Source organism: Macaca thibetana, chromosome 3 (assembly GCF_024542745.1).
Source record: "Macaca thibetana thibetana isolate TM-01 chromosome 3, ASM2454274v1, whole genome shotgun sequence".
Classification (NCBI taxonomy): Eukaryota; Metazoa; Chordata; class Mammalia; order Primates; family Cercopithecidae; genus Macaca; species Macaca thibetana.
In genome coordinates, this window is record NC_065580.1 from 150,997,252 (window position 1) to 151,007,914 (window position 10,663).

The 10,663-nt window shown below is 62.4% G+C and overlaps 1 protein-coding gene across 2 annotated transcripts in view; it reads left to right on the plus strand.

Moving 5' to 3' along the window:
- Positions 1-5,021: 5,021 nt before the first annotated feature.
- FTCD (formimidoyltransferase cyclodeaminase) overlaps positions 5,022-10,663 on the plus strand; it is a 16,815-nt gene continuing 11,173 nt past the window's right edge. Inside the window, exons 1-7 of one of the 2 annotated variants that reach the window (XM_050784339.1) lie at positions 5,022-5,138; positions 6,225-6,408; positions 7,498-7,626; positions 8,130-8,218; positions 8,347-8,526; positions 9,551-9,688; positions 9,826-9,957. In XM_050784339.1, the coding sequence (XP_050640296.1) occupies positions 5,085-5,138; positions 6,225-6,408; positions 7,498-7,626; positions 8,130-8,218; positions 8,347-8,526; positions 9,551-9,688; positions 9,826-9,957 (906 nt within the window). In that variant the 5' untranslated portion in view covers positions 5,022-5,084. The remainder of the gene's footprint in view (positions 5,139-6,224; positions 6,409-7,497; positions 7,627-8,129; positions 8,219-8,346; positions 8,527-9,550; positions 9,689-9,825; positions 9,958-10,663) is intronic. The other variant, XM_050784340.1, reaches the window with a different exon arrangement.

Here is a 10,663-nt window from a genome sequence, read left to right on the forward strand (position 1 = left end):
TGGGTGAGCACCTGGGAACTCCGAGACCATGGGGGTGCACTTTGCGCCATACTGGAGCGGGGAGCTGGGGAGCTTACCCATCAATTCCCCTCCCCCTGGGTCATCTCCCTGCAGGAGGCCAGAATGACGGGCACTCTGAATTGGCGAGACCTTGGGGCTGAGGAGATACCCAGTTCCGAAGTGCCCTGGAACAAGGGGCATTTACCGTGTCTCAGGGGAGTCTGGGCTCCCGCCGCACAAGCCAGCGTGCTCAGCCTGGCCCTACACTGTCTCAGCAATAGTGGCGGGGAGGGCAGGGCTGTCACACATTAACAGTTCAGAGCCCGATGGAGACTGCTGGGGACCCCATTCTGGCTGGTAGCTAGGACATTCAGCTCCCAGGTGCAGATGGGCTGGATCCTGGGGTGGGCGCCCAACTTCATGCCCCGCAGATGTGGGGCCCGCTGGCCTGGGAAGCTCTGGCTGGGTGCTGATTTCTGGCCTTACCTTTGGGGATCGCCTGTGGCCACACCGGCACTGGGCTGGCTCTGTGGTTGGGCCAGGAGCTTTGGGCCCCAGGCCTAGGGCGGCAGCCACATAGTCTCAGCCAGGTGATCCATGCCCCCTTCCCCTCGGTGCCAGTGAGTGGTTACTTCCAGCAAGCCTGGAATAGGCAGGGCTGTGATGAAACGCACCAGGATTTAGTTCAGTTGGGTGTGGTGGGATACAGACACAGGAACCCTGAGTTGAAAGGAGAATGTCACAAAGTACTGCAGACCCAGCAGCTTAAACCACAGGAGGGCACATGCCATGCCACACAGGGCCACCGGGGGGCGCCGCGGCAACAGGACCCGGAAGGTGAGAGGGGAGAGTGTGGCCAGAGGCTTTACAGGGGTTTCCCTGGAAGAGAGGCCAGGGAGGGTGGGCACGAAGGAGCAAGTTCAGGATTGGACAGGTTAATTTCCTTGGGCTCCGGGCTATGGGGTGGTGTCTAGTTGACCACCATCCTGCCCCTGGGTGATTGAGGGCAGAGGAACATGGGTTTGGTGAGTGAGTCAGACAAGGGGTGGTTGGGTTTACAGGCTCCAGTTGGGTTGGCTTGTGCATTAAACGGGAGCTCTGTAGGCACCTTGTGCTGTCTCTAGGAATTAGCCAGCCCTGGGAGGGCAGTCTCCACCCAGCCAGTAAGGAGAGGTCGAAGCATCATAAACCAGAAAACAAAAACCACGTGAGTTATACGGGAACAGTCTGGTGGGCAGGTGGCAGTCGGTCCCTGCGCTCTGGATCTCTAGAAGAAGGGGGTTCTCGGCCTCTGGCCATGGGTCCCCCAGACAACCTTGGTGTCTTCCAGGATCTTGGGCTTGACTTGGAGTGGCCCCTGGGGGCTGTCGCTGGGGCGGTGCCCATGGCTCACCCTCTGTCCACATAGTGCGGCCCATGGTGTCCACTGTGCAGGGCCAGCCTGGGGGGGCCCTGTGGTCAGAGGCTGGACCCCCACCCTGGCAGTGCCACCCCCTAGGCTGCAGGTGCACATGGAACTTTCCGGAGGGCCCCCGTGCAGAGAGGGTGGAGCCCATTCCTGCACTTTTTCTTACTATACTATTAAAATGAGGGGAAATGGGAACCGGGTGAGGAGGGTGGCCCTGAAGTGGCTGATGTGGCCGTGTCTCCTGGGGCAGCACCCGGGCCCTGGGCACCAGCCCTTCCATCTGTAGACAGGAGGGCAGTGAGCTTCTGGGGGACTATTTCCTCCTGCTGGCATGGAGGCGGGCACCGGCCCAACTGAACTCAGATTCTCCTGCACACAGCTTCTGTATTCAGTCATTTACTCACGGGCCCACGATGTGTGTCTCATGCTCTGGGTTAGAAAAGTGTATCGTCTGCCTGGCTCTGGAATCAGAGCCCTGGGCCTGTCACTGGGGAGAGATGGTGGAAACCCTGGTGTGGGCTTGGCTGAGAGTCTTTCTCTGGTAAGTGGGGTCCCTTAGGGTCCCCGATTCAGGAGCTATTTACAGCACCTGCCGGCATTTCTAATGTCTCAGTGCTGCCCCCAAGAACCAGCGCCTGCGTCACGGCCACCCCATTCCGCTTCGTGTTCTCAGCTGTAGCCAAGCCCTGGGCCCGCAGCAGTTGGGTAGGACAACAGCTCCTGCTGGGGCCTCCCGCCCCAACCCTCTCTCCTGACAGGCGATTTGCTGGGCTGGGGGACAGGGCCAGGTCTTGGCCTTGGCACCGTCCTGGGTCACGAGTGGATGGTTCCGGTCACTCTGCTGTGGTGTGAGGATGAAGGTGTCAGCCCAGTGTGGGCAACCCTCGCAGCCAGCATGTTCCGATGCCCCGCACCTGTAGGTGTGTGCCGCTGCCATCACAAAGTACCGCGGACCCAGCAGCTTAAACCACAGAAATTTATTCTGTCGAAGTCCTGAAGGCCCAGAGTACAAGATCAAAGCATCCGCAGATTCTGTTTGTCTGAGGCCTCTCTGCTAGGTGCAGGCGGCCGCCTCCCTGCTTGGTCCTCCTGGCCCTTTCTCTGAGTGCATCCCTGGTACCTCTCCCTCTTCTCACCACCCTGTCCATCTCCACATCCAATCCAGTCTGCCACGCTGGGGTCAGGCCTTCAGCAGATGGTTTCTCGAGGGGATGCAGTGCAGCCCTCAACAGATCCCATCCTCCCCTCCCGGCCTCCACACAGCCCTGACCCCATCCTCCCCTCCCGGCCTCCACACAGCCCTGACCCTATCCTCCCCTCCCGGCCTCCACACAGCCCTGACCCCATCCTCCCCTCCCGGCCTCCACACAGCCCTGACCCCATCCTCCCCTCCCGGCCTCCACACAGCCCTGACCCCATCCTCCCCTCCCGGCCTCCACACAGCCCTGACCCCATCCTCCCCTCCCGGCCTCCACACAGCCCTGACCCCATCCTCCCCTCCCGGCCTCCACACAGCCCTGACCCCATCCTCCCCTCCCGGCCTCCACACAGCCCTGACCCCATCCTCCCCTCCCGGCCTCCACACAGCCCTGACCCCATCCTCCCCTCCCGGCCTCCACAGAGCCCTGACCCCATCCTCCCCTCCCGGCCTCCACACAGCCCTGACCCCATCCTCCCCTCCCGGCCTCCACACAGCCCTGACCCCATCCTCCCCTCCCGGCCTCCACAGAGCCCTGACCCCATCCTCCCCTCCCGGCCTCCACACAGCCCTGACCCCATCCTCCCCTCCCGGCCTCCACACAGCCCTGACCCCATCCTCCCCTCCCCTCCCGGCCTCCACACAGCCCTGACCCCATCCTCCCCTCCCGGCCTCCACAGAGCCCTGACCCCATCCTCCCCTCCCGGCCTCCACACAGCCCTGACCCCATCCTCCCCTCCCGGCCTCCACAGAGCCCTGACCCCATCCTCCCCTCCCGGCCTCCACACAGCCCTGACCCCATCCTCCCCTCCCAGCCTCCAGACATGGAGCCCTGGCCGGGGAACTCTGTGTGCTCCCAGCCTCTGAAGGTGTCTGGGCTTACCTGGCTCCTCTCTCATCCCAGTCCCCTTGAGTAGCCACGGAGGTGGGGTCCCTAAGACCCACATGGCTGAGGTTCCATTAAGAACTTCAAGTGGGGCTGGGCTCAGGGGCTCACACCTGTAATTCCAGCACTTTGGGAGGCCAAGGCAGGAGGATCACGTGAGCCCAGGAGTTTGAGACTAGCCTGGGCAACATGGTGAGACCTCATGTGTATTTGTCTGCTCTCATGCTGTTAATAAAGACATACCCAAGATTGGGTACTTTTTAAAGAAAAAGAGGTTCAATGGACTCAACAGTTCCGCGTGGCTGGGGAGGCCCCACAATCGTGGTGGAAGGTGAAAAAGGAGCGAGGTCGTGTCTTACAAGAGGGCGTGGACAGGGAACTGCCCTTTATAAAACCGTCAGGTCTCGTGAGACTCTTCATTATCACAAGAACAGCACCGGGAAAAGTCGCCCCCATGATTCAGTGACCTCCCACCAGGTCCCTCCCATGGCGTGGGGATTATGGGAGCTACAATTCAAGATGAGATTTGGGTGGGGACACAGCCAAGCCATATCACCATGTCTACCAAAAATTGAAAAATGAGCCGGTGTAGTGGTGTGTGCCTGTGGCCCCAGCTGCTCAGAAGGCTGAGGTGAAAGGATCTCTCGGGCCCGGGGACCAAGGCTGCAGGAAGCCATGATTGTGCCACTGTACATCCAGCCTGGGTGAGAGTGAGACTTGGTCTCAAAAAAAAGAGAGAAAATAAAAGCAAGTGGGCGGCGGCTGAACGCGGAGACAGGAGTTGTCCCTTGTGAGCGCGGCCCTGGTGCTGCTGATTTCATGGGGAGCCTCCAGTCAGGGGAGCAGCAGCTGGGGAGAGCTGGGGCCTCTCTCACCTGCCTTCCCCCACATCACACATGCCCCCTCTTGTGTGTGTCCGCACTCACACACGTGTTCCCCTGCCCCGCGCTCATGTGTGTCTGTACTCTCACACGCGTGCTCCCTTGCCCCACGCTCACATGTAACCTTGCTCACTCTCACACGCGTGCTCCCCTGCCCCATGCTCACATGTATCCTTGCTCACTCTCACACGCGTGCTCCCCTGCATTCTCCTGTTGAGCTGAGCTGACCTCAGTGGGGTGCTACAAACCAGGGCCTCACACCGGCCTCTCGCCCTCCACAGCCCTGGGGTCCAGGCTCCTCCAGGAACAAGCGCAGGCCCCCGGGCTCCCTGGAACCTCCCGGAAGGCAGCAGAGGGTCACGGGGGTCACCCGCAGGGGCGCAGGGAGGCCTCATCACGACCGGATTCCAGCCAGGCTGGCCTGATGCTCCTGGGGGTCCTCAGCACACTCCCCTTCGCCCCAGCATGTGCTTCTTTCCGGGGAACCCACACTCCGGCTGAGTGGAGCCGTCCCCTCCAGGTCAACAGTACCCGGGGTGGCTCTGCAGCGCCCCACTCCGCGCCTGCACAGGGACGGTGGCCCCAGCGCCCTTTGTGACTCGCTGGTTAATGAGAAGCCGGTGGGGAGGTGCTGCCGGTGAGCGAATAAAGGCCCTGTCCTTTCGTCTGCCCAGACAGGAGCATCAGGACCAAGTGCATCAGGTGCTGGCCATGTCCCAGCTGGTGGAATGCGTCCCCAACTTTTCGGAGGGGAGGAACCAGGAGGTGAGGCCCCCAGGAGCTGGTCAAGCATCCAGGGCCCACGGGGCAGCTTCAGTGGCTGAGGCCTAGGCCCTGGAGGAGGCGGCGGGCTTGGTGGGGGGGCCATCTTCCCAGGATGGGCGAAGCCGCTGCCCGTGGGCCCCAAGGACATCCCGTGACTGGGGGCGCCTCGGGAGTGCCTGAGCCAGGGGTGGGTGGAACACGACTGGTGCTTGTGGGGGCTGAGGCCTGGTGGTGGCTCCAGGGGCCTTTTGGGTGCTTCTGGTGGGGGGTTGGGCCAATCTCTGGGCCTCAAAGGGCCTTGGTGCTCCCCCCCCGGGAATGGGGCTCCTGCCACCGACCGAAAGGGCTGTGTGAGGTCACACGGGGTTGCCCAGTGAGGTCCCCACCCCCGCCACTCCATCTCCACCGGAGTTACTTGCTGAGCCCCCACCTTGCAGCCACCATCCCCACTAGACCTAAAATGAAGTAGGCACAGAGGGGGCAGCAGGCCCCCAGGTCTGGCCTCTCGCCCCCCACAGCCCTGAGTTCCAGGCTCTTCCAGAAACAAGCGCAGGCCCCAAGGGCCACCTGGAAGTCCCCAGAGGGCAACACTGGGCCACAGGGGTCACCTGCAGGGGTGCAGGGAGGCCTCTTCATGCCAGGATTCCAGCCAGCACCGAGGCCCTGGGACAGGGCAAGATTTGGGGCTGAGCCCCTGCTCCCAGCCGTCCTGTCACCCAGAAGGTTCCAGGCCCCTCCCCTGCTCGGGAGTTGCGGGTCCTGGCCCCTCTGTGACCTGTGCCTGTGGTCACCTTCTTGGTTCCCTGGTCGCGCCTCCGGCATCTGTCTGTCGGGCCAGAGCCCGTGAGTCTCTACTGGAGGCACCACCTGCAGCCCCTCGTGGGGACCATGCTTGGGCCTGAGCGACGGTGGCCTCTGTGAGGGTTTCTGGGCGGCCACTGTGTGCAGGCACTTTTAGTGGGAGCTCAGCTTGTCAGAGAGCCCCCAAAGGCCCCCATTTGGGTGTCTGGGCACAGCTACCTCCAAGCTCCTTTTCCTTCTTTCAAATGGGGAGACTGAGGTGTGGGGGCTGGGCCTGTGTCCCAGGTGATCGAGGCCATCTCTGGAGCCATTACACAGACCCCCGGCTGCGTGCTGCTGGATGTGGACGCAGGTCCCTCCACCAACCGCACCGTGTACACCTTCGTGGGGCCGCCGGACTGCGTGGTGGAGGGGGCCCTCAACGCCGCCCGGGCAGCCTCCCAGCTTATCGACATGAGCAGTCACCAAGGTGAGGGCTCCAGGCTCTCCTGAGGCCGCTGTGTGTTGGACTGTCGGGGCTGAGGCCCGTCCTGGTGTCCTGGGAGAGGGGGTAGACCCGGGGCCCAGGCTTGGAACGTGGGATCCAGTGGGGCTGACTCTGGCTCTCCTAGGAGGACCCTGGAGTGTGGGGGTCACGGCCCCCAGCCTGCCTGGAGGGCTGTGCTCTGGGGGACCCCCAGGTCGCCATGCTTCTGCAGCACCGGGCCACCTTCATGGCTGGGTGGGGGGAGGGGGCCACGCCGGGGACCTGCCCACACGTCAGGGGGGCTGAGAGCCGGTCTTGGATCAGGCAGTGGTCGGGGAAGGGCTGCCCGGAAGCTGACATGTCAACAGCCCACAAGCCAAACACCTCAGTGGGCGGGCAGGGCCAAAGGTGTGTGGACACACGGGCGCTGGCCAGGGGCTGGGCCGTGGGTCACTCATGAGAGGCCAGGGATTCACAGTGATCCCAAGGGGTGGATGGATGAGAAGCTTATCTCAAAGTGACCAGCCCTGGGCGGGGGCAGCAAAGGCAGGGGAGGCTGGCATCCCCTGGGGTGGGCACTGACCCACGGCTTGGTGTAGCTACAGCGAGAGACTCAGCTAGTGAGAAGAATGTTCTGGAAATGCAGTGTAGATTCTGGGCTTCAGGGGAGGGGGCTGGGGTGGCCAGAACCCAGCCTCAAGCGCCCACTCTTGGCCTGGTCAGGGCTTCATGAGAGCTGAGCTTTGCAGGCCTTAGAAAGTTATTTATGTGCGTTAGGAGAGGGAGAGGTTTATCTCAGAGATGCCAGACCACCCACTCAGGCTGCTGCTGGTCTTGGGCTGAGCGGCCTCCCCACACTGCCTGGGAGGACGGTGCAGGGACATCCGTTGTCCCGGGAGGGACGGGTGCTGCTGCTGGGGCGGGGCTAGGAGCGCCCAGGGCCGGCCTCCCTGTGGTCAGTGTGAGCAGCTCGCTGGGTGTGTGGACTGGGGGGCTGCCCAGGCCGGAGAGGAGAGAGGGTCCGAGAACCCTGTGGAGCTCCCACCCACTCCCACGCCTGGCCTCCTGCCCAGCCTCGCCATCTCTCTGCAGGGGAGCACCCCCGCATGGGCGCCCTGGACGTCTGCCCCTTCATTCCCGTGAGGGGCGTCAGCATGGACGAGTGTGTGCTCTGTGCCCAGGCCTTTGGCCAGCGGCTGGCAGAGGAGCTGGACGTGCCAGGTGAGTGTGCCCCACCTTCCTTGCTCCACTCCTGTCTCATTGGTGTGGGTTACTGGCTCCTTCTGTATCCCGCAGTTCCCTGCCCTTGGCTGCTCCTGCAAGGGCAGAGTGTTACAAAAAGCTAACATGCAGAAGCACAGCTCCCTCAATACCAAAACAACGCAGCCTCCCTCAATACCGAAACAACGCAGCCTCCCTCAATACCGAAATCAACGCAGCCTCCCTCAATACCGAAATCAACAATACAAAATCAACGCAGCCTCCCTCAATACCGAAATCAACGCAGCCTCCCTCAATACCGAATCAACAATACAAAATCAACGCAGCCTCCCTCAATAACGAAATCATCCATCTGAGGCAGAGAACGGGCACTCCCTGGGAGAGGGTGCAGTGGGGGCCCATTCCCAGGTTTAGGCTTGAGGGAGCCCCTCCACCTGGGTCCTCCAGGAACTGAGTCCTGGACCCCCTGCTGGTCAAGGCCTGACCGCCGGGCTCTCCTGCAGTGTACCTGTATGGTGAGGCTGCCAGGACGGACAGTCGCCGGACCCTGCCGGCCATCCGGGCCGGGGAGTACGAGGCCCTCCCTAAGAAGGTGCCCCCACCCTGGGTGGTCGGGCCTGGGAAGGAGGTGGACCTGCCCCTTTGTCCTGGCTGGGGCGGCTGGGCTGGGCCCCTCCCTCCCATAGGGGATGTCTCACCCCAGGGCAAACTTGCCCACAGCTCCAGCAGGCCGAGTGGGCGCCTGACTTTGGCCCCAGCTCCTTTGTCCCCAGCTGGGGGGCCACGGCCACGGGGGCGAGGAAGTTCCTCATTGCTTTCAACATCAACCTACTCAGCACGAAGGAGCAAGCCCACCGCATCGCGCTCAACCTGCGGGAGCAGGGCCGCGGGAAGGACCAGGTGACCCCGTTCACCAACCCCGTGGAGCCCCACCCAGCCCCTCGGGAAAGGGTCAGAGGCCGAGAGCCTCAGCTGGGGCGGTCGGTGGTGGACGGGGCACCGGCCAGACAGGGTTTGGTCTCCCACCTGCAGACTGGCCCAGCCTCCGCGTCCACAGCATGTGGGGACAGCGCAGGCCGGCAGGTCGGGGTGGATGGAGCTGGGGAGCTCCGGCCTCATGGGGGTTTCCATGGAAGAAGGCAGGGCTTCCCTTTGTTAACGTGGCAGTATTTCCATACTGCTGGGAAACAGCGACTTCCGGAATCCCAGGTGCCCTCAGGGGCCCCCCACATCCCTCCAGATGCCTTGGGAGCCCCGACACCCCTACAAATCTTCAGGTGCCCCCGGGCCTTTCCCTCCAAGTCTACATAGCAGTGGTCACCCGGTCTGAGCGTCACCCCTGCACAGATGGTATAGATACCTGGAGAAAGAGGTGGAGGGACCCCCTGCCCATCTGTTCCTCACTCAGAGACCCCAGTCCCACAGGCAGCAGAGGTGCTGGGGCCCAGCTTCCCGACCTGCAGACTCAGCACAAAAGCACAGGGGCCTCCAAGTCCTGCTTTAGGCCCCAGCCAAGGGCAGAGGCCAAAGTTCCCCCATGTGGACTTAGCCACCCCGAGGAGTGCGGGGCTGAGGGGATGGGGGAGCAGATGGGAGAATGGCATGGGGGTGCCTGGGCCCCATCCCTCAGCATTCCCCCAACATCTAGGACGCAGCGTGGCTGGGAGGCAGGGCTTGGGCTGAGCGAGGGCCAGCTGGGGTGGGCGTCCGGTGTCTGACCCTTGGGGGCCTCTGTTTCCCTGTGGCAAGCGAAGCCACTCTGGCCCTCCCCGGTCAGCTCAGTGGGGTCGGAGGAGAACCACAGCACCCACCCAGGCACAGGCTCCTCCCTGTCCAGCTGGGGGACGCAAGCGCCAGGAGAGGCTGGCAGGGCCAGGCAGGATGAGCTTCCTAGCCCAGGCTGGGAAATGCTTCTCCTTTGCAGCCAGGACGTCTGAAGAAGGTTCAGGGCATCGGCTGGTACCTGGATGAGAAGAACCTGGCTCAGGTGTCCACCAATCTCCTGGACTTTGAGGTCACGGCGCTGCACACGGTCTACGAGGAGACCTGCCGAGAAGCACAGGTGAGCCCGGGAGCAGCCACTGCTGCGGTGAGGGGTGCGCAGATCCGTCCCGTGGGCAGGGCAGGGGCCCCGCATCCTCCAGCCAGGGCCGTTCTCCAGCCAGCCCCCAGGTGGTGATGCTACCTGTGCCTCGGCAGGAGCTGAGCCTCCCGGTGGTGGGCTCACAGCTGGTGGGCCTGGTGCCCCTGAAGGCTCTGCTGGATGCAGCCGCCTTCTACTGCGAGAAGGAGAACCTCTTCATCCTGGAGGAGGAGCAGCGGATCAGGCTGGTGGGCCGGGCTGCCGAGGAAGGGTTGGACGGGGCATGCGGGGAGGGTGGGGAGGCGGCGGAGCTCATACCCCTGGGGCGCAGCTTCCCTCCCCCTCCTCCCCCTTCATTTTATTGACTTGTTTTCAGAAGATGAGATTCACTTTTCATTTTGGAAACCTTATTGAGGTTTTTTTGTCACCTATGATATACTCACTTGTGCAAATTCCATGGAGAGGACAGCCCCCTTTCTGCTGGGTCTTGCCTCCTGGGCCAGCTGTGCTCCCGTGGAGGGGCCTGTGCCTCCTCTCACCACCTCCATAGGGGCTCCTGCACCCCTGGAACTGGCGGCTTACAGGTGTGTGTGCCTCCAGCTATGGGACTTAAATCCCCGTCCACGGAGCGGCTCCTTCAGAAAGTGATTCGTTTGGTCTTGTGGACACCTGGACCTCAAGGCTCCTGGAGTCTGGGTTCCGGTGGGGCCCCAGGTCCTGCTGGGGTGTGGCAGTGTCTGCAGAGCCGCTCTCCACCTTGGTCTGTCCTTTCACTAGAGGTCACTTTGTTTTAGGTGTGTTTTTCGAAATAAGCACAATGCACTTGACTGGATTTTTTTGAGAGGTTTTGTCTTTTGGTGTTGGGTTTTTACCGTTTGTGTTTTTACTGATTTAGCTCTTGTGACTTGTGGATTCTATCCTTGTTTAGTCTCAGGCATATTTTCTTCTGTTAGA